Consider the following 22,974-nt stretch of genomic DNA (forward strand, 5'->3'; position numbering starts at 1 on the left):
TTTGTTCCCTGATACATTTGTCACATAATCCATAACAGCAACCCAGGCCTATGCCCTCAGAGAGCAGAAAGTACACCTACCAAACAGTGTCAAACCTATGCCTGCTTTATTAAGCATGATTGAGCCTCAGAGGGTTCAAAGTGTCACTTAAGAGTTTTGAGCAATGAGTTCATAGAACGGTCGTTTGACAAAATGAGTCCTTTTTTCATCCTTTGGGTATTTTAAGTAGAAGTTGCACACCAATATTGGTTTTTAAAAGCCTGTTATATTAAACGAAGTGCCTTTGAATATAGACCACATGGAGAATTCAATAAATCTGATTTTTTATTTGAATAAAGACTTGCTAAAGTGCCAAAATTCTGCATTTTGATTTGTCTCTCTGTGCACCATCTGTGACTTCTCTGAAGATTTAAACCTATTAACCCCAACATTTCTACAAGTTTTCACCTTCATTATAACGCCCCTAGTTATGTTGTTGCTTTGACTAAGTTATTTCTGAAGATGATTATTTAATGTGATTAGTGATTCATGTTAAAGCTGGAATCCTTAAAGAGATAATTCCGGGATTTTGGCAAAGAGGCCCTTTATCTACGTCCACAGAGTCAGATGAACTCGTGGATACCATTTTCGTCTCTGCGTGCAGTTTGAAGGAAGTTGCTATCTAACGTTTGTACAATTGCTAACTAGCGTTAGCGCAATCACTGGAGGTCAGTGCACTAAAGTTAGTTAGCATTGGCTTGCGAAACTACCTCTAACGTCTGTCATACTGGACGCAGATACATTCAAATGGTATCCATGAGTTCATCTGACTCTGGGGAAGTAGACAAAGGGCCTCATTGCCAAACTCTCGAACCATCCCTTCAATGGTGAAACAGCCAAAAAATAACAGTGGTGGGGGGCAGAAAAAAAGTCACAAAAAAACCTGTTCCTCATTTTAAGGTGAACCATTTTGCGTGAATTCTCATTTTAATATCGTGAATCTATTCCTTTAAATTTTTTTTTTTTCAAATGAAACATTATAAACATCTAATAGTCAAATTATAGTGAAAAAGCAGGTGAGCCGGTTCTACTCTTTTTTGGCAATTTTCTGGTGTTTTGTGGTAAAAAAAAACCTGTTACCCATAGATAGACTGGCTATAAATGTTTTAACAATTACATGCTTTTTTTGTGAAGCTTGCAGTAGCCCTTGCCTGCAGTCAAATGACTAGTGGCCTCATATGTGGATTGTTATTGATATTTTATATATATATATATATATATTATTTTCTTTTACAGCCAAAAATCTAGTGTTTCTATGCCCATTTAAATATATATATATATATATATATATTTCAGTCTTCTGTGACGTATATAAAGTGTAATATTGGGATGCAAACTCAAAATGTAATTCATTTCAACTCTATATCTGACATGGTACAGGTGTCTTCTTTTGTAAGCCCATAACCATGTGTGTGAGGTGTATGTTTTGGTTTCAAAGTAGATTTGTTTAAGACTACCAAGAAACACTGTGTGACCCTGATTTAGCCCACTGCGGTAAAAGGTTAAATTGCCCCTCTGTTGCACACAACTAGCTTCCATTCACCCTGTCACAAGAGGATTTATGGCTGATTTAAGGTGAAACGGTCAACCCTGTTACTTTATTTGCCACTTAATAGGCACTTACTATAGTCATTTTTCTTATTTAACTTCTTGAGATTGAAAACATGTTTTTAATTAAATTGAACATGTGCTCATCATGACATAATGCTAAAATGATGTTATGTTAAAAAACGTACACTACCCAAAAGGGTGAGGGTTAATTATAATGTTCTTATCGTGCATGGCACTTTCACCATGGTGTCACTCACTCACTCAATCACGCTCTCACTCACCCTAAACCTTTCAGAAATGAAAAGTTGTTGTCATGATGACGCCAACTGACAAATCTTACCAGACTAGAACTTCCATCTCTATATTTTATGTATGATCCGATGAATCACTCCAGGAATGCCCGAGCTACCTATAGGGTATGCCCCCAAAACAAAACAAAACCCGTTTGCTAATTCTACCTCAACACACTGACTGCACATAGGTAGATAACAAACAATAATAAGACCTTCCATGAACACAAAACGTTATTCATGAATGATATCAGTCTAGCTATCCCCCCACGCAAGACGGAATAAGCTTCATGGATAATTGGTTTTAATTAGGAGCAGCTAATTGATACGATACTACAATGTTTGGCCTTGTGAACAGGTCGGGAATTCGGCTGAACAGAATACAGGCCTACGTGAACTGATTGATTAATTCCCTGTGATTGTGAAAGAGCGAATCTATCTACCTTGACACTGGTGTGACTGGTCTGGGTCTCCGCCTCGATGCAGATGTGTCCCCGGCTGTTCTCTCTTCTCTCTCGTTGAGAGTTGGTTCCGGAGTGCCTGCTCTGGTAGGTGATAACGGATGAGATGGTATCGGCCGCGTCCGTCTTGATGAACAGCCCATGTAGGGTGGCCGCGGTGCCCTGCGAGATGGTGGTGGTCTGGTGCGGAGAGATGGACTCGTCCGAGTCTCGGCAGTAGATCACACCGCTCTGGGAGACGTGGATGCTGGGAGCGCAGCCCATGCCTCGCCGCGGGTCCGGTGCCAGCTCTCAAATGACAGTAAACAGCGCTGAGTTATCACTCTCGCCGATGTCTGGCGCTGCGGCCGCTGTCGGAGCATCGGCTGCTCCTGGTTGTCTCTCCCCAGTGGCCGGTTGAACACATCAAGGGGAGAACGAAAGCTCCTTCATCTCTCTAGTATCGCCGCTGAACCCTCGGCTCTGTTAATTCATGCATGCTCTCGGCTCCTCGATTCGTTATGTGGAGCTCAATGTGATTTCCTCTGCGATCTGTCCTGCTGCTGCTGCGTTTCACATTCAGTCGTTCAGTGAGAAAAGAGCATCATTTACGTTATTATAGACTGCAGCATATAGGCGTTATGTAATTCCATCATGGCTCGCAATAATGTCGATTAATGAAATTATTTTCTCTAGCCTATAGGCTATAGCCCAGCCTGCGAACGTAACCATCTGTAACCACCAGGCTGTCCTTATATTATGTCAACAAAGACGCTCCTCTTCTCATCCTATCCAAATCATATTTGATTGGAAGAAGACAAACGCGCATGAAATCGCTGGATCACACTCGCTCATGTCTTCACTATCTGGCCATCGCATTTCGTTGGCCTTAGGTCTCGCTCTCTGTCTTCTCTCTCTCACACACTCTCTCTCTCTCTGTTCTCTCTCACTCTTCAATTCAATTAATTTCAAACGACTTTATTGGCATGGGAAACATATGTGTAAATTGGTAAAAGCAAGTGAAATACATAATAAACAAAAGTGAAACAAACAAAAAATGTACAGTAAATATTACACTCACAAAAGCTCCAAAGGAATAGAGACACTTCAAATGTCATATTAGGCCTACATACAGTGTTGTAACGATGTGCAAATAGGTGAAGCACAAAAGGGAAAATAATGATTGTATAGGCTGCTGTTCTGTCATCCTCTCCAGTGTGCACCATCACAGCCGGTCACCACTGGTCAGCAACTGGAAGACTGGAACAATATCCATAGGTGTCCAAGTAGAGACGTCCGACAAAACTTAGTGAGTAACACATGCACTAATGATCTGTAAATGTGTCTCTAGGCTATCAATTATTGTCTATTTCACCTGCCACTGCAATCATAAACATACACAAACACAGAAAATAGCAAATCATTTGAATTTAAAAAATGTGTGTGTGTGAGAGAGAGAGAGAGAGAGAGAGAGAGAGAGAGAGCATGTGAGAGAGATTGTGTGATTGTGTGTGTGTGTGTGTGTGTTTCATATGATAAATCCACAATAACTTCTCCAGGCAGCAGCTGACCTTTTACACAGATATTGGACCAGCTTACCTAAGTATCCTACCCTGAACCATTTACAGGAAAAATTTAATAAAAAATAACCTTAGATTAGTGTCTAGGTAGGGCTAATACTTATGCAAATGACAAAAAAGCAATAAAACTGTCCTGCAATAAAAATGTCCTAACCCATTAAAATCTGTGAAATGTTCTTGACGGACAGAAAACATGTATTCAACATCCAATGAATAACATGAAAAAAAGCACTTCAGACTACTTAGAGTGTACATAGCACGCAAACATTCATGCGCACAGTGGTGGAAAAAGTACACAACTGTCATTCTTGAATAAAAGTACAAATATCTTAACAGAAAATGACTCAAGTGAAAGTGAAAGCCACCCAGTAAATTACATACATGAGTAAAAGTTGAAAAGTATTTGGTTTTAAATGTACTTAAGTATCAAAAGTAAATGAAATTGCTAAAATATACTTAAGTATAAAAAGTACAAGTATAAATCATTTTACATTCCGTATATTAAGCAAAACCAGACGGCACGATTTTCTTGTTTTTAAAATGTATGGAGAGCCAGGGGCGCACTCCAACACTCAGACATAATTTACAAACAAAGCATTTGTGTTTAATGAGTCTACCAGATCAGAGGCAGAAGGAATGACCAGGGATGTTCTCTTGATATAAGTGCGTGATTTGCAAAAAAAAAAAATCTGTCCTACTAAGCATTCGAATTGATACCCCAAAAACGACTTAAGTAGTAATTTAAAGTATTTTTACTTAAGTACTTTACACCACTGCACGCACACATGCACACAAACACGTGTCACACGTCGCGTCGCACCCATCTCACATGTAGCTGGATTATAGGAGCAAAACAGAGAAATGATGATGTGACATGTAAATCAAGGTCCATAATGTAGTTGTTCTGATATCTTGATTCTATTTGTGCAAACCAACAATATAAACTGTTTTTCCATAACAACCAGCTTCCCTCAGTGTGGCTACCACAAACCATCATGCAGAGTAGACACTCTCTCACCATGGCAACAGGTGTTTACATTACATCTCCCATATAGTATCCCGCATCAGTGACATGTATGCAAGAGGAAAGTATGATAGTCAGATAAAGTCAAATCGTATTGGTCACATACGCAGAATACAACAGGTATTCTATATACACTATATACCGTGAAATGCTTACTTACAAGCCCATTCCAAACAATGCAGACTTAAAAAGTAAGACAAATATTTGCTAAATAAAAAAGGAAAAATAGTAACACAATAAAATAATAATAACGAGACTATATACACTATATATACAAAAGTATGTGGACACCCCTTCAAATTAATGGATTCAGCGATTTCAGCCACACCCGTTGCTGAAAGGTGAATAAAATCCAGCACACAGCCATGCAATCTCCATAGACAAACACTGGCAGTAGAACGGCGTACCAGTACCTAGTCAATGTGCAGGGGTACAAGGTAGTTGAGGTAATTGAGGTAATACAATATCTACATGTAGGTAAGGGTAAAAGTGACTAGGCAATCAGGATAGATAATAAAGAGTAGCAGCAGCGCATGTGAAGATTGTGAAACTGTCTGTGTGTGAGGCGTTAATATGCATGTGTGTGTGTGAGCGTATGTAGTGTGTGTATCTGTGTGTGTGTGTTGGAGTGTCAGTATGTGTGAGTGTGCATAGAGCCAGTGCAAAAAATAAAGATACAAAAATGAAGAATAAAGGGGGTCAATATAAATTGTTTGGGTGGCCATTTTATGAACTGTTCAGCAGTCTTATAGCTTTTGGGTAGATGTTCAGGAGCCTTTTGGTCACAGAATTGGCGCTCCAGGATCGCTTGCCATGCGGTAGCAGAGAGAACATTCTATGACTTGGTTGGATGGAGTCTTTGACACCGCCTGGTATAGAGGTCCTGGATGGCAGGGAATTTGACCCCAGTACATGTACTGGGCCGTACACACTACTGTCTGTAGCACCTTGCGGTCGGATGGCGAGCAGTTGCCGTACCAGGCCGTGACGCAGCCAGTCAAGATGTTCTCAATGGTGCAGCTGTTGAACTTCTTGAGGATCTGAGGGACCCATGCCAAACCTTTACAGCCTCCTTACTGGGAAGAGGCGTCATCGTGCCCTCTTCACGACTGTGCTTTTGTGTTTGGACCATGATAGGTCCTTAGTGATGCGGACACTGAGGAACTTAAAGCTCTCGTCCTGCTCCACTACAGCCCCGTCCATGTAAATGAGAGCATAAACAGCAGTGGTACAGTTATACTTCCTACTGTACTGAAACTGTCACTTACTGATAAACGCAACAGCTTGCGACCGTCTTGTCAGTGTGTACTAAGCCGGATGCAATGGAATTCACTTCATGTGTATATACTGTATTCTAGTCAAGTCTTACCCTATGTAACTACTGCTGTACACACCTTTTCTATTCATACACTGCCCATAATGTCTATACACACCATCATATACATTCATATTCCGGACTCTGACATTGCACATTTCGCTACACCCGCAATAACATCTGCAAAATATGTGTACGTGACCAATAAAATTTGATTCGAATTAGGACTACTGGAAAGCTGTTGGCCACCTAAACAGAGTTTCCACTGTGAGCTCCTGGAAACACACTCCATAAATCCAATCATTAATTGATTGATGAGGAAGTGTTGGGTAATCTGAGCTATCTATATGTGTGTAGGTGATACAGTATAGCCTGCACCTTTAAAGTCCAAAGGTCACATTTATTACTGACTTGACTTGTTTGGTTTTGTACACATGGTTAGTGTTCAGGGACTTGAGAGTCGTTGAGAGAGAGAAAGAGAGGGGGGGGGGGGGGACTGTGGATGTCTTTGAGGCATGAAGTGCCTATTGCCTGGCAACTAGCTTAGACATAGTGTAAATCAAACAGTACCGAGGACAAAACAATCAAATTCTTGGCACAGTGGGGGAAACGCTGTACACTGCATGATTCCCTTAATCTGATTTGAACCAAATTGTGTTTTAGGATGATTATAACTAGGTTATAAAGTGTAACAGTGGGGTTACATCCACACATTAAGACCTTCAAACGTATCCCTAAATTATAATACAACCATGTATCCTGAGTGCATATGCACAAAACAGGAAGGAACATACAGTATGTATTGCTACAGACTCATTCACATTTCAGTAGGTTCACCTTACTCCGAATGCTGCCCCCTGCCGGCAAGGTCGCCTCTCTGCACCAATGATTACAGTTCAGCACAGTCTGTTATAAAATACATCTCTCTCGATTGAGTAGGCCAAAATGTCTGTCACCAAATCAGTTCAGGGGTTACATTTCTTTCCATTATAAAATATGAAAACTATATGGAGCTTCCAGTAGCCTATGTAAATTATGCATATAGTGGCAGTTTACAGTTGAGTCATTTAGCACACTTATCCAGAACGACTAACCGGAGCAATCATGTCGAAGTGCCTTGCTCAAGGACACCAACAGATTGTTCACCTATTCGGCTCGGGGATTGGAACCAGCGCCCATACGGTTACTGGTCCAACGCTCTAGGCTACATGCTGCTACCTATAGTAAAATAAATTACCTTACATAATAAAAACAGTACACATTGAAATTCACCAAACGTATTTATAGGTCAATTCCGCAACGTTTCTTATCAAGAGCCATTCGTGGTAAACCTTAATAAAATTCCACAACATACGTGATGGGTTGAATAAAAATAACATAATCAAGTTGGCCTGCATCTCTATCCATACACGTATTTCCCTGTACGTTTTCTGGATTACAACTCAAGCGCAAGACAGACCTTGTTTTCTCTTCATCAGTATTAACGGTTTACGGTTGCCTTACCTTTTGCGGTCCATTGAACAATTCACTTTCTTCTGTCGAAGTCCGACTCATGTCTTGAACCAGGGTTAGGTCCTTTACGAGTGGTAAAACGTTGGGATGAATAATTCCTGTCTAGAAACGCGCGAAACTGCATCCGCGTTTCTCGGTCGTGCTGTCCATCGAGTTGACGGATGGATGGCGGAGGACCCGAGAAATTGGCGATTTTAAAGACGGTTATAACTTCTGAGAAACTTTTTCGGCTCCGCTTCAGGCGGGCAACAGGAGTCCATCCGTGCAGTCCTAATGCCAGCAGGTTTTACGTGGGTGCTTATTATGGCCATGGAAAAGTGCATGTACAGGTAACTAACGTATTTATTCAATTAAAATAAAGGCCTACAACAATGACATCTCTTGTACTGCAGACAAAATCAAAGCAACATTTATTAGGCATGATTGTACAGTTGATAGATTCCGCAGGCAGCCCACAAACAAACAGTTGCTTTACAAGGAGGTTCTTTAGCATCTTAATTTTTTACAATTTAAAATACATTACCCAATTCTGCTTCCGCCCTTAGGCCATTCGTGACACTGCACAGTTCTAAAGGGACTGCGCCGTTCTAAAGGGACTGCGCCGTTCTAAAGGGACTGCAAATGTGGAGATATCCCACTTTATTGCAAGTTGGAATAACATCTAAGTGAGTACCAGCACCATTCTCATTCCAAGAAGTGGATTCAGCCAGTAAGTATATTGGAACTGGCCACCCTGTGTGTCTGTGTCCAGTCAACTACTCACTTCACCATGGTGGATTGGGTGACCGGCCTTTCTGAGATACAGACTAGAACTGTTGAGAAACATTGGCCTAGGATGTCATTCAGTCACTTCTCCTTTAACCCAGGGTTTGGTCACCGGGCCCTGCTCCTTCTTGACTGTGGGTGTATCTGGCTGGCAGGTGTCATTAAACCTCTCTCTGGCCTTCTCCCAGTTCCTCTGGGTCTTGTTCTTGCTCAGAGACCCAGCCTCGTCCACCGACACAGCAGCTCCCGCCCCAAGACCTGACTGTGACTTCCGGATCTTCAGCTGGATCTATATGGGAAAACCAGAATAGTGGGGGAAAATCTGATCAGATGTGTGAGCAAAGTGGGAAAGAACTGGGATGAAACCAGACAAATTAACTGGAGGATATTGGTCTGAGGTTTGGTCAATTTAAATATAGCCATTTATGAATTCCTAGTTAAAATAGGAAAAATCCCTTCTCTGAAAGCAGGAAAATCCTAATAGAAAGGGAAAATGTTAAGATTACCGGGTCTTTCATTCCGGCTCCATCTTTGCCCAGGCCTTCTCCTTTCTTCCAGCCCATCTTCTCCAGCATCTTCCTTCCCTTGTTGACTTCACTGATCTCACTGGACCAGGAGGGAAACAGGGGCACATTGCAACGACTCAGAGTCAACCTCATAACTAGTAATTACCACATCCTGGTCTTTCTACTTACACACACATTATGTGCACACACACACACACACACACACTTGCCATCAACTGAACCAATCAGATTACCACGTACACGTGTACGGAGGCGGGTGCGTCGTCACGTTGGAAGGCTCCCTCGCTGCCCACGGTCTGACGACGAGACTCGGCCCTGTCAACATACCTGGGGTTCCTCAGGGCTTTGGTCTCCTCATACTCAGTGCTCTGTTGGGACAGAGGGAGACACTTACTAAACAGTTATATACACACACACAGTAATATCATTCTAACTGCTGTTAGTGACAAGGAAAGAAGGTTAATAAGCTATGGGACTTCTCAGTCTCTTGCAACGTACATGTCAACAAGATGTGAGACGAGCAAAAACAGAACAGTTTAATTGGATGAAAACCTCTGTCAGATAACATCTTTGTACTGTATACGCAGAGAAGGCAGGGCAGGATCTGATTGGCAAGGACATTTTCAACAAAGGATTACCAATGGGAATTATTCATCACTGATTAACATAACAGCAGAAGGGGACAACAGATGAAGTTGTAGTGGTGGTGAATGAACCAGTCACTTACCTTCAGGCCATATTTGACCTTCATCTGTTTCAGTTCTTTCTGTCTGAGCAGCTCCTTGTCCTCTTTGGTTGGAGCCGGACCTGAGGAACGACACACCCGGAAAGTTATAAACTGGGCTGTAGCATTAGTTACGCTAATAATCATGCTGTGTGGGGCATGGGTAGCTAGGTGTGTGAACATCGCATCAGGCTTATACAGACAACATACAGAGATGGATGCAACACATTTATTTACGCAAATTCATCAGCTGTGTTCTGCACCTGTCTGTACCGGCTGGTTTCTCTGGTGTTTGCCGAGGTGAGCCATGACCTGTCCAGGTTCACAGCCATCACAGGTGTCTGTCCCAGAGTGGATGTGGAAGGACAGAACAGTCTCTCCCATCTTCACTTCATCCCCATGGGTCAGAGGGCAAGGGTCACACTTAGCTTTGGGCTGAGGGCAGTGAAAACAATACTGTTACTACCTCAATTTCGAACCAAGGTGTGTGTGTGTGTGTGTGTGTGTGTGTGTGTGTCTGACCCACCTGTAGGATTCGGTTGCCATTGAGGACAGTTCCGTTCTGGCTTCCCTGGTCCACTAGCATGTAGCACTGTTGGTCCTGGTCAAAGTACACCTCTGCGTGAAACTGGGATTGACATTTTCTTTTTAAGTTGACCCCTACTCATTCCAGGATTTCTTTATTTTTACTATTTTCTACATTGTAGAATAATAGTGAAGACATCAAAACAATGAAATAAGACATGGAATCTTGTAGTAACCAAAAAAAGTGTTAAAAAAAAAGATTATTCAAAGTGGCCACCCTTTGCCTTGACAGCTTTGCACACTCTTGGCATTCTCTCAACCCACTTCATGAGGGAGTCACCTGGAATGCATTTCAATTAACAGGTATGCCTTGTTAAAAGTACATTTGTGGAATTTCTTTCCTTCTCAACACGTTTGAGCCAATCAGTTGTGTTGTGACAAGGTAGGGTTGGTATACAGAAGATAGCCCTATTTGGCAAAAGACCAAGCTCATTAATGGCAAGAACAGCTCAAATAAGCAAAGCGAAATGACAGTCCATCATTACTTTTAGACATGAAGGTCAGTCAATGCAGAACATTTCAAGAACTTTGAAAGTTTCTTCAAGTATAGTCGCAAAAACCATCAAGCGCTACGATGAAACTGGCTCTCATCAGGACCGCCACAGGAAAGGAAGACCCAGAGTTACCTCTGCTGCAGAGGATAAATTCATTATTGTTACCTGTACCTCAGATTACAGTCCAAATAAATACTTCAGTGTTCAAGTAACAGACATCTCAACATCAACTGTTCAGAGGAGACTGCGTGAATCAGGCCTTCATGGTCAAATTGCACACTTAACTAGCATGGCTACCACAACATTCTGCAGCGATATGGCATCCCATCTGGTTTGCGCTTAGTGGGACTACCATTTGTTTTTCAACAGGACAATGACCCAAAACATACCTCTAGGCGGTGTAAGGGCTATTTGACCAAGGAGAGTGCTGTATCAGATGACCTGGCCTCCACAATCGGGTGGGCCAGCGTTCTAAGGCACTGCATCTCAGTGCTAGAGGCGTCACTACAGAACCTGGTTTGAACCCAAGCTGTATCACAACCGGCTGTGATCTGGAGTCCCCTAGGGCGGCGCACAATTGGCCCAGGGTCGTCCGGGTTAGGGAAGGGTTTGGCCTGGGTAGGCCGTCATTGTAAAATAAGAATTTGTTCTTAACTGACGTGCCTAGTTAAATAAAATACATATATATATTGTTTTAATCCCTTTGGGTTGAGTTGGACCGCAGAGTGAAGGAAAAGCAGCCAACAAGTGCTCAGCATATGGGAACTCCTTCAAGACTATTTGAAAAGCATTCCTCATGAAGCTGGTTGAGAGAATGCCAAGAGTGTGCAAAGGGTGGCTACTTTGAAGAATCTCAAATATAAAATATATTTAGATTTGTTTAACACTTTTCTGGTTACTACATGATTCCATATGTATTATTTCAAAGTTTTGATGTCTTCACTACTTTTCTACAATGTAGAAAACCCTGGAATGAGTAGGTGTCCAAACCTTTGACTGGTACTATATATAGAACCCATCAATACCATTCACATCTAATTTGAAGCCCTGCAGATTTCCTGTAATGCATGTAGCAGAATCAAACAAATCAATGAAATATGTTGCCATACCTTACTGACTCCCATTTCAGATAATCTGATGGCATGGTTCATATCCTTTTCCCTGAAAATATAGAATTATGTTAAAACTGTACTGCAAAATGCCACAGGTAGTTTCAACTTCAATTTCAGAAGTGTTGATCTGAGCTCTCATCTCCCCCTTGTGATGAAATTGATGAACTGACCACTATGGGCCCATTCAATCAAAAGAATTGGGAGAATCCCAACTAGTTTTGTTTGCCCCCTCTTCTCCGTCCTCGCCTCTTTTTGAAAAAGGTCAAAGGTTAACCGAGGAGCGGAGGAAACTCTGAGAGACTCCTTCTCCACTCGCGGGTCATCAGACAAATGACGTTTACAGTGGTGGAATCTCAAACTAAATGTGTAAAGTGATAAAAACTCTTAGATTAAAGGATAAGTGGCATATTGTTTTTCAATGTGTGCATGCTTTTCTACCTCGAGAGAACACCTATTTCAAAGTGGGTGTGACGTATTTCAAAACACTATCCTCTGTTAAAGTAGGTAATCGAGAAGCGGATCAGACTCCATCGTTCGCCTACTAACGAATTGACACTCTCCTCGACCACTTAACAGTTTCTGTGTCACGGAGGAGAGAAGACAGAGGAGTTGAGGAGAGGACAGACTTTTTCCCAATTGAGAATCTCCCAGAGACTGTAGTGCTGTACTGACCTGCCAATGGTGGCTGGAGAGTCAGCTGTGATGATGAAGAGTGTTCCTGTCTGTAACACAGGAGATCTGACCACTGTCACCCTCACACAGGGCGGCCACACCTCCTCAGCAACTAGAGACAGAACGTGCACACAATATCACATACCCATGACAATTAAACTGAGCAATATTTTAACTACAGGAAACATTGAGGAAGACCGATGAACAAATATCAGGTGGTGTAAGACTTTTAACACAAAGTGAAAGCTATAGTGAGAAAAAGTTGACAGACTGAATAACTCTAAACGGTGTCCCTCCTCTCCTCACCTTCCTGACTCTCCATCTCTGACTCTGAGCTGTCTTTGGTGGGAGGAGGGGGGGAAGAGGAGGAGGAAGAGGTAGACTTCCATTCTCCCTCCGACTCGGTGATCTCCCCCTCTTCAGGCTCGCTGTTCCCACGCAAGCCATCACGCCCCGACGCAGCTGCCTCCTCCTTGCTGCCCCGTCTGTCCGACTTAGCTTTCTTCCTCCTTGAGCTGCTCGCATCAGAGCGCGACCAGTCATTCCTCTTCTTCCTCTTCAGCGAGCGTTCGGCGCTCTTCGCCCGGCGAGTCTTTGAAGAGCTTTTCTTCTGTGGAGGAGTGTCTGGAGTGACAGACCGCCCCCTCTGCCTGCGCGAGGCCACTCCCCTCTTGGGGATTCGCCGCTCGATCCACTCCTCAAACTCGAGCTCCTTTACAAGGCACTGTGAGCAGACATGCAACCAATCAGAAGGGAGGATTCACCTGAAGCATCTCCAGAGAACTAAATTGGTGGACACGGGACACAAGAGGCTTTCTAGGAATTTGGACAGTGGGCTCCGCATCAGAACCTCCCTGCATTGTTTAGGGATACTTTTTTGGATATATGGGTCCCCATTTTCAAAGACAGTAGGCCTATACTGCATTCACAGTCAATTCATTGACTCAAGCTGCAACACAATGAAAGTGATCCTCAAAAACATCCTCTTGACCAGACCAAGCAGCCACATCCCTGAGCTCTGAAACATGCCCTTTTGTTGCACTAGAGCGGTGTAGCTATACATCATGTCTGCATGGGGTCTTTCTGCTGTTAAAGAACAGTTTGATGTGAGGAGTGTAAAAAGTGTATCTCTACGAGAAACTGAGTTCCAGAAATAGGAAATCTTCCATGTTAGTCAGTGAGTTAATCACGTCTTCTACCTACGACCAGAGGAATAGCATTCAGTCAACTAAATGGCAGCGAGCAATAGCTAAAACTCTGTACCTGACGAAAATGTAGTAGACTGCAGGATAAATAACCAAGGCTATAGCTACAGAAATTCTAAAACCACTCCTGCAAATATTTGAAAACTGAGACCACATAGATCAGAGTTGAAATTAATCTTAAAGAAGTCCATTACAATCACTAAACTTCTGAAGGTGAGATGCCTCAGGAGCCTCATGTCTCAGGCCAGCCAATGAGCACAAATCAAAAACAGTAGGGATAACAGGTCAGTTTTACACAACAATGAGAAATATGTAGCTAGTTAAAACAATTACCCCTTAATCATTAATCTTTTAATCATTATTTAAAAGGAACATAAATCCAGAATTTGCTGTAATTCTCCTGTAGTCCTTCTGCTTTATCTCCAGAATAGTCACCTACCTTATCATCCTGACGAGAGGCTTTCTCTGGAACTTTCTTCCACTTCCTGCCTTTCTTGTCCAGGCTCCTTTTCTCCTGGCTGGTCTCTGAGACAGGCTGTACAGTAGGGACCTCTATCCTGGAGTGGAACTGGTACTTGCCACTCTCTGCATCGTGGTAGTAGTACATCCCTGTGTTGTTATCATAGTACAACTGACTGGCCTAGGTGAGGGAGAAAGTGACGCAATTAAAAAGACTGTTACATAATGGCATAGTAATGGCGTGTGTGGTTTAGTACCGAGTCGTAGTAGAAGCCAGTGCTGTGGTCGTAGTACATCCCGGTGGTCTCATCAAACACAAAGCCAGTCTGTGTCATGGCCTGCTCAGCAGTTGCTCTCAGCATGTCAGCTATAGAGCCTGCATCCACCTCTTGCTGGAACAAACACAAGTAAAGAAAGTAAAGTTCCCAACCCGTTTTTGCACTGTCATCAACCTAAAACCTTTATTTCTTGTGCCCCACCAAATAGATTGTGGTCCTGTATTAGGGAAATGAGTGCTTTAAATAAAGATTATTTTTGGAAGACAAGAGACCTCACTGTCCTGTGAAGGGACGGTATCCAAACTCACCTCTGGTTGAGCAGCAGCAATACCACCCTCTACAGACACCTCTGTAACCGTCGCTGTGCCTGTCATTGTATCTGTAATCATATATGTAGCGGTGTCATTGGTTGATTCTGCAGCTGTCATCTCTGAGGCATCAGTGGCTTCCTGCCCCTCTGCTATCACAATTCCCTCGGTGTCTGTTGCCACACCATCACCGTGGTAGTAGCCTCCTCCATAGTAGTAGTTGTAATAATCTGGAAATCACACAGACAAGGGTCAACGTATCTGTATATGTGAGTGGAGCAACATAAAAACCAACTAAATCATTCACAAACTGCTGGTCCTGGGAAATAATCATGTGTTCATTTTACAACCATCCAAACACAATATGATTGCTCACCAGTTTCTGACCAGGTATATTCTGCTGTCTGTGTCTCAGCTTCAGCTTTGTCTTTCGCTTTCGCCTTCCGTTCATGAATCTCTGTACTCAGCCTGTCGACCTATTGTATCAAATCACGGGCAAGAAGAAAAAACGATAAGCGTCACTTGTAAATTCGCTTATTTGTGCATTTCAGAGACTTGTTCAATGATGGCAAGATTGTTCTTAGCAGCTAGCCTACCTGTTTCCTCAAGTCTTCATTGTAGCCTTCTGTGTTCTTCTGAAGCCTCTCAGACTTGCTCAGTTGTTTCTGTAATGTGGTCAGTTGTTTCTGTAATGTGGTCAGTTCTTTTCTGCAGTTTTTCAGTTGTTTCTGTAGCGACTCTACTTTCTGGCGAAGCTCAGACTCCGACCCATCCTCTCCTCCACTCGCCTCCTCTCCATTTGTCGCCATACTCCCAGCTGGAATTGACACACAGGGCCACAACATGTAAAGTGAATGTTGAAGAAAAAAAATTAAAGTAATTCGAATTGACCTGACCATGCGCAAAACCATGTACGTTAGGTGTGAGCGCCACACAGACCCAGGGTGTAGGGTAAGTTTACCTATAAGCCACACAAAATCTAAGTTTAGACATTTCTATAATATAGTGCCCTAATTTTTGTAAGAAAAGTGGAGATAAAATGAAAGATGAATCTCTCGTGAATTTTTATGACTTTACTTACAAAATGTTTTAATAAGATATTTAAATATTTGATAAAACAAGTGAAAAGTCCAGACTGGGCTTAATGGGTACCGAGTGTATCCTTTAAGCCCAGCGGGGGTTCCAAATAAGCCCACCCCTAAAATAATCCATTTGAATTATATCAATCACACCTAAAGTTCTTAAAAATAAACAGATCCATACTATTCATCATGAAAGTAGCACTCATAACAGGGGTGTGTCCAATAGTATCCACAGAGATCAAATATGGACTTAGGCTTTTGTTCTTGCCAACCAATACAGACCTGATTCAACTAATCAACTTATTATAGACTTCAATCAAGACATGATTAGTTGAATCAGGTGTGCTATTGCTTGGTTAGAACACAACCCTGCACCCACACTGGCCCTCTGTCGATAAGAAGCAATGCTCAAAAGACCATAACACACACACAACGTTCAATAAATTATCTGAAAGCTGAATTACATTTGCTGTACTGCTATTCATGTTAATGAGTCCCAACTTGTCTTCCTTAAGCCTATCTGAAGACAGTTTCAAATCTCCCTCTCTACTGTGCATTACAAAATGTAGAGGTGGTGAACGAAAAAAAATGGAAATTACCTGGATGAATGAAGGACAACAATATGACAATGCCCCCACCCAAAAGTGCATGAGTGGTCGCCCAATAGTCATCTTCTTGTTCCTCATTTGATTGCATTTTTTGTCGACCACTTGTAGGTCTTCTATCCCTGATATCCCTCAACCCTGGTCATTTTCTTCTCTCTCTGCATCAATGACTACCTGTCCACTCAAAACATCTTGAAAAGTGTACAGAAGTTTCTAATTGTTTCTAATCTTGGTAAAGGCACCATGGCTAGCTGCATAACTGTAGTTTTGAATCAACAAATCTGAGCAAAAAACATTTATACTGAACAAAAATATAAACGCAACATGTAAAGTGTTGATCCCATGTTTCATGAGCTGAATTTATAATGTCAAATCCTGCATGTTTTTTTTTCAAAAGTCTCATGGAATGTAGGTTTACATTGAACACAAACAAATTGAGAGAACATTGGCCACAAATGTCTCAAGTTGAGGGAGTGTGCAATTGGCATGCTGACTGCAGGAATGTCCACCAGAGCTGTTGCCAGAGAATTTAATGTTAATTTATTTGGCAGTACATCCAACTGGCCTCACAAACGCAGACCATGTGTAACCACGCCAGCTCAGGACAGCCACATCCGGCTTCTTCACCTGTGGGATCGTCTGAGACCAGCCACCTGGACAGCTGATGAAACTGAGGTGCATTTCTGTTTGTAACAAAGCCCTTTTGTGGGGGAAAAACTCATTCTAATTGGCTGGGCCTGGCTCCCCAGTGGGTGGGCCTACACCCTCCCAGGCCCACCCATGTCTGTGCCCCTGCCCAGTCATGTGAAATCTATAAATTAAATTGACTAATTTCCTTATATGTACTGTACCTCAGTAAAACTGTTGAAATTGTTGCATGTTGTGTGTATATTTTTGTTCAGTATATTTATGCTCATGTTCATTGAATATTAGGGATATCTACACACTATCTCCATGTGTTTCAATGCCACATGGGCTTAATAGGAGCATACTGGGTTTAATTGGAACAACAGTGATTTATGGTGAAAAATAATGACTAGCAAAGCCTACTCATTAAATATTTAGAAAACCAATGGTTTGGGGTATAAATATACACCATAGACTACAATATTATGCAACGTTAGTATTGATCATCTTGAACAATATTTATTTATTGTAATTTACATTCTGTATTTACAAAAATGGCATCTATGTATAACAAAGTAAGGTTAATTTCACAGTAAAATGAGGCAAAATGCATTAAATTATGTGAATGGCCAAAATCTATGATCTTGTAGATCACCAAGTTAGGTTGCTACTGTGTGAATGTGACATGCAGGCACAACTGACAGCATAAATTATTTGTATTTGTAAATAGCAAATAATGCACAGAAAATATGCTATCATGTGCATATACCAGCACATGAATCTCTTAATTTGACATAAAATATGATTACTTATCTGAGAAAGTACAAAAATATCTGGAAAATGTGTTAATCCAATGGTCGCCTCAACAACGTTTTTTTGCAACTTTGAAATTGGCCACTAGTGGGAATTTACACATAACTGTCAATAACTTAATAATAAAACATGAGATTGGTTTAGAATAAAAAAAACTGTTATGGATATTTGTATTTTTTATTTAAATGGGAGTGGTTTTACTATAATAGGTATGTTTACTCTAATCATTACGCCGATTCTGTTGCAACATGTTTTGAAACTGTTTACTCCAAACGGAAACGCAAACAAGTGTTTCTATTCGACAAACTCAGGTAGGTCCCTCCCCGTTTCGTTTATAACGTTTGCTTCCGTTTGGTTCTTAAACGTTAAACGGTTTCCGTAATGAATATACGTATGCATTTTGAAAAGCCTGTTTAATTAATTGTTTCATGTATATATTTCGTCTCAAATGTCCAAGGACGAACCAAGTGGATAGCCAGTAGAGTACAGTTTAAATGAGTGTTTGCGCCTTCATTCATTGATATGGTTAAACTGCCTAACGTTAGTTAGCTAGCTAGCTGTAAGGTCTTACCGATTCGTTTGTATTCCTCGCTTGGACGCTCGCCCTCGTTTCTCTCCGCCGAGAATATCAACCTGAAAGTTGAACATAAACATCTTGTAACCACCCTGCATTGCTGACACATCCGACCACATGTTTTGTTGATAATAAAGAGAGTTACAATTGGTACAGTTGATGTGTTTACAATCCACTTCGACCATGGCCTCTATTTTTTCTACATATTACGTCACTCTTTCTTCTTCTACGGTACAACATCACACCGTTGGCAGAGGGCGCCACCTGTGGTTTGGAATTAGAATAGGCTAAATATTTGGAAATAACTGATTATCTCTGGTTGAATAAAAATACACAGGTATCTCAGAGGTTTGTGCTATAAAAAAATTCGAATAAAAACCGATACTATCGATTATCAATCAAAACGTTCTGTTAGACCTCACACTCAATGTCAACAAAACAAAGGAGATGATCGTGGACTTCAGGAAACAGCAGAGGGAGCAGCCTCCTATCCACATTGACGGGACAAGTAGTGGAGAAGGTGGAAAGTTTTAAGTTCCTCGGCGTACACATCACGGACAAACTGAAATGGTCCACACAGACAGCGTGGTGAAGAACCTCAGGAGGCTGAAGAAATTCAGTTTGTCACCAAAAACACTCACAAGCTTTTACAGATGCACAATCGAGAGCATCCTGTCGGGCTGTATCACCGCCTGGTATGGCAACTGCTCCGCCCACAACCGTAAGGCTCTCCAGAGGGTAGTGAGGTCTGCACAACGCATCACCGGGGGCAAACTACCTGCCCTACAGGACACCTACAGCACCCGATGTCACAGGAAGGCCAAAAAGATAATCAAGGACAACAACCACCTGAGCCACTGCCTGTTCATCCCGCTATCATCCAGAAGGCGAGGTCAGTACAGGTGCATCAAAGCAGGGACCGAGAGACTGAAAAACAGCTTCTATCTCAAGGCCATCAGACTGTTAAACAGCCATCACTAACATTGAGTGGCTGCTGCCAACATACTGACTCAAATCTCTAGCCACTTTAATAATTAAAAATTGGATGTAATAAATATATCACTAGCCACTTAAACAATGCCACTTTATATAATGTTTTCATACCCTACATTACTCATCTCATATGTATATACTGTACTCTATACCATCTACGGCATCTTGCCTATGCCGTTCGGCCATCGCTCATTCATATATTTATGTACCTATTCTTATTCATTACTTTACACTTGTGCGTATAAGGTAGTTGTGAAATTGTTAGATTACTTGTTAGATATTACTGCAGGGTCGGAACTAGAAGCACAAGCATTTCGCTACACTCGCATTAACATCTGCTAACCATGTGTATGTGACCAATAACATTTGATTTAGACTTAATTTGATTTAGACTGTAGAAATGTAAATACTCACTGCACTCAATGTACTTTTAATAAATACTTCCACATACAAACCAGCAGGGGTCATCACAAGTATTGATGTTGAGGTTATGATCAAATTGTGTGCAAAACTCTGCCAAGCTTTGTTTTCCAGCTTTTGACCGTTCCAAGTCCAAGCATTAAGAAATACAACTGTTAAATGTTGTCTCCGGAGTGAAGTCGAACAACTTCAACAAATCACACAAATGAAAAACAGGTGAGAAACTCCATTAACAGTGACATTCTCTCCTCTCTTTCTCAACACCTGTGTAGAACACTTTCCCTCTTTATTACTAGACCAAGTAGTGGCAGCAGCAGCATACTGCCTGGGTCCTAATGAAGAGTCACAGAGTCTTACACACACACACACGCAGTGGCGGATTTAGGCATAGGCGACATGGGCAGCAGCCCAGGGCGGCATCTTGCCGAGGGCGGCATGGGACGCCTGCACAAATGAATGAATAAATAAATAAATAATAATATATTCCGAATGGTGACATTTGCACGATCAGTTTTCTATCGCTGATTTGCACGTCACGTCAATTATATCATGTCACCGTGTGGGACTGTGGGTCAGTTAACCTTGTCGGATTGGGCGCCCTGATTCTAGTTTGTGAGCTAGGCAGGCTACTGCCTGGGAAGGTCTCCCACTCAGAAGTAAGAGATGGGGAGGGGGGTGGGGGTAGGTCGACCTCAGGTCTCCCCACTGGAAGCCCGAGGTAGGTGGAGCGGGGGAATCTATCAAATAGCGCACCTCTAACTTTGTACAGTACTAATGCAATTAGTAATGCAATTTATTTTGTGTATTTCTTGTTTGAAGTGCAATAGTGTAATAATCAGGTTCTCTTCTTTATAAGTGTGTTATTCTATTTGTGTATTTGTGTGATGTAGGATTTGTGCAATTTAGTTTTATTTGTGTGTTTTTTGTTAGCAATAGGGTAATAGTGTAATAATTCCATTCTCTTTTTTATTTGTATTTATATACTACAATTTGTTCCTATTTGTCTTTGTTACTTATTTTTTTATATTTATTACTCTTAATTTTTGTATATATATATTTATTTTTATATAGTTTTAAATGTTATTATTATTTATTTGTGTTGTTCCAAATGTCTGAATAAAAATGACAGTTTGTGCGGAATGGTGCTTTTTTTGTTTGTTGGGGGGGGTTCGCCAAGGGAGCCATACAAGCTAGAACCGCCACTACACACATGCAAATGAATAAAGAGATTGTAATGTAAAAGGGAGTTACAGGGGAGAGCTGAAGAGGGATGTGACTTCCTGTTACTCACTGAGAGGAGGATGTCAGCCGTCTACTAATTGGCTGGAAATACAGGCTTAATTAGTTGACTCATTTTACAGGCATAGATAATGGAGGAAGCATAGAGGGCCCGGGAGCCCAGCGCAGGTACGTGTGCACATACACACACACAGGAAGTGTGATGAGTGATTTATGTAATGCACGAGCCGTTAAGATTTAATGCACTCCAACTACCTTAATTGGGGCTCCCGAGTGGCGCAGTGGTCTAAGGTACTGCATCTCAGTGCAAGAGGCGTCACTACAGTCCCTGGTTCGAATCCAGGCTGTATCACATCCGGCCGTGATTGGGAGTCGCAGAAGGGCGGCACACAATTGGCCCAGCGGTGTCCTGGTTTGGACGAGGTAGGCCGTCATTGTAAATAGGAATTCGTTCTTAACTGACATGCCTAGTTAAATCACGGTTAAATAAAAAAGAAGGAAAATAGGTATTTGCGTTCCATGCGTATCCGTGACCTCACTGTGCTGCTGTTGAACATTCAAGGGGATTCAAGATACAGACAGGTACAGTACCTACCACATGGGCCTCTCTCTACAACAAGTCACAGATCTCTCTCTCTCTCTCTCTCTCTCTCTCAATTTAATTTCAATTCAAGGGCTTTATTGGCATGGGGAAACGTATTGCCAAAAGGTCACAAAACTTGCTGCTGTGATTGTACACTGTGGTATTTCACCCAATAGATATGGGAGTTTATCAAAATTGGATTTGTTTTCGAAATTCTTTGTGGGTCTGTGTAATCTGAGGGAAATATGTGTCTCTAATATGGTCATACATTTGGCAGGAGGTCAGGAAGTGCAGCTCAGCTTCCACCTCATTTTGTGGGCAGCGTGCATATAGCCTGTCTTCTCCTGAGAGCCAGGTCTGCCTACGGCGGCCTTTCTCAATAGCAAGGCTATGCTCACTGAGCCTGTACACAGTCAAAGCTTTCGTTAAGTTTGGGTCAGTCACTGTGGTCAGGTATTCTGCCACTGTGTACTCTTTGTTTAGGGCCAAATAGCATTCTAGTTTGCTCTGTTGTTTTGTTAATTCTTCCCAATGTGTCAAGTAAATATCTTTTTATTTTCTCATGATTTGGTTGGGTCTAATTGTGTTGCTGTCCTGGGGCTCTGTGGGGTCTGTTTGTGTTTGTGAACAGAGCCCCAGGACCAGCTTGTTTAGGGGACTCTTCTCCAGGTTAATCTCTCTGTAGGTGATGGCTTTGTTATGGAAGTTTTGGGAATTCCTTTCTTTTGGATGGTTGTAGTATTTAACCACTCCTTCTCTCTCTCACACACAGACATGAGCGCATACTCCTCCATCCCTTCCTCCTATCCCTGTGTCTCTTGGCTTTTTCCCTCCTTCCAGACTCCTGTCCATCCCTTCCTGTCATCCACACTATGAGATGTTAATCCCTCAGTTCTTTTGCCGTGACAGCTGAAGTTGTAGACCTGCAAACCGTTTTCAGTTTCCCCAAGGCAGCCTGACGGCTAAGAGAGTGGGGCCAGTAACCGAAAGGTCGTTGGTTTGAATCCCTGATCTGACAAGGTGGAAAAATCTGTTGTTCTGCCCTTGAGCAAGGCAGTTAACCCCCAACAACAACAGCTCCCTGGGTGCTGATGATATGGAAGTTGATTAAGGCAGCCCCCCCCCCCCCCCTCCCCTGGCACCTCTCTGATTCAGAGG

At 42.1% G+C, this 22,974-nt stretch overlaps 2 protein-coding genes across 4 annotated transcripts in view; both read right to left on the minus strand.

Moving 5' to 3' along the window:
* LOC120021877 (high affinity cAMP-specific and IBMX-insensitive 3',5'-cyclic phosphodiesterase 8B-like) overlaps positions 1 to 2,605 on the minus strand; it is an 80,020-nt gene extending 77,415 nt beyond the window's left edge. Inside the window, exon 1 of the mRNA XM_038965721.1 lies at positions 2,324 to 2,605. Within this exon, the coding sequence (XP_038821649.1) occupies positions 2,324 to 2,605 (282 nt within the window). The remainder of the gene's footprint in view (positions 1 to 2,323) is intronic.
* Positions 2,606 to 8,138: 5,533 nt separating this feature from the next.
* LOC120021638 (angiogenic factor with G patch and FHA domains 1-like) lies at positions 8,139 to 18,792 on the minus strand. Of its 3 annotated transcripts, XM_038965445.1 has the most exons (16): positions 18,727 to 18,792; positions 18,579 to 18,640; positions 15,477 to 15,697; positions 15,257 to 15,356; positions 14,881 to 15,110; positions 14,552 to 14,686; positions 14,275 to 14,475; positions 12,937 to 13,354; positions 12,631 to 12,742; positions 11,956 to 12,007; positions 10,294 to 10,395; positions 10,031 to 10,202; positions 9,771 to 9,850; positions 9,284 to 9,411; positions 9,023 to 9,122; positions 8,139 to 8,805 (listed from the first exon to the last, which is right to left on the minus strand). In XM_038965445.1, exons 3-16 carry the CDS (start codon positions 15,687 to 15,689, stop codon positions 8,590 to 8,592), a joined length of 2,259 nt encoding a protein of 752 aa, XP_038821373.1. In that variant the 5' UTR covers positions 15,690 to 15,697; positions 18,579 to 18,640; positions 18,727 to 18,792; the 3' UTR covers positions 8,139 to 8,589. The 3 variants fall into 3 exon arrangements, with proteins under 3 accessions (XP_038821373.1, XP_038821372.1, XP_038821371.1); XM_038965444.1 differs by having other exon boundaries at positions 10,294 to 10,368; positions 18,579 to 18,791; XM_038965443.1 differs by having other exon boundaries at positions 18,579 to 18,791.
* Positions 18,793 to 22,974: the final 4,182 nt, after the last annotated feature.

The sequence above is a fragment of the Salvelinus namaycush genome, chromosome 26 (assembly GCF_016432855.1).
Source record: "Salvelinus namaycush isolate Seneca chromosome 26, SaNama_1.0, whole genome shotgun sequence".
NCBI classification, from domain to species: domain Eukaryota; kingdom Metazoa; phylum Chordata; class Actinopteri; order Salmoniformes; family Salmonidae; genus Salvelinus; species Salvelinus namaycush.

Excerpts from the sequence above, each read along its gene's own strand:
- LOC120021638 (XM_038965443.1), bottom strand. The coding sequence starts at position 18,690 with ATGTGTCAGCAATGCAGGGTGGTTACAAGATGTTTATGTTCAACTTTC. Across the intron at positions 12,008-12,630 it reads TCTCCAGCCACCATTGGCAG|GGAAAAGGATATGAACCATG; the intron begins GTCAGTACAGCA and ends CTATATTTTCAG. Across the intron at positions 9,851-10,030 it reads AAACCAGCCGGTACAGACAG|GTCCGGCTCCAACCAAAGAG; the intron begins GTGCAGAACACA and ends GTCGTTCCTCAG.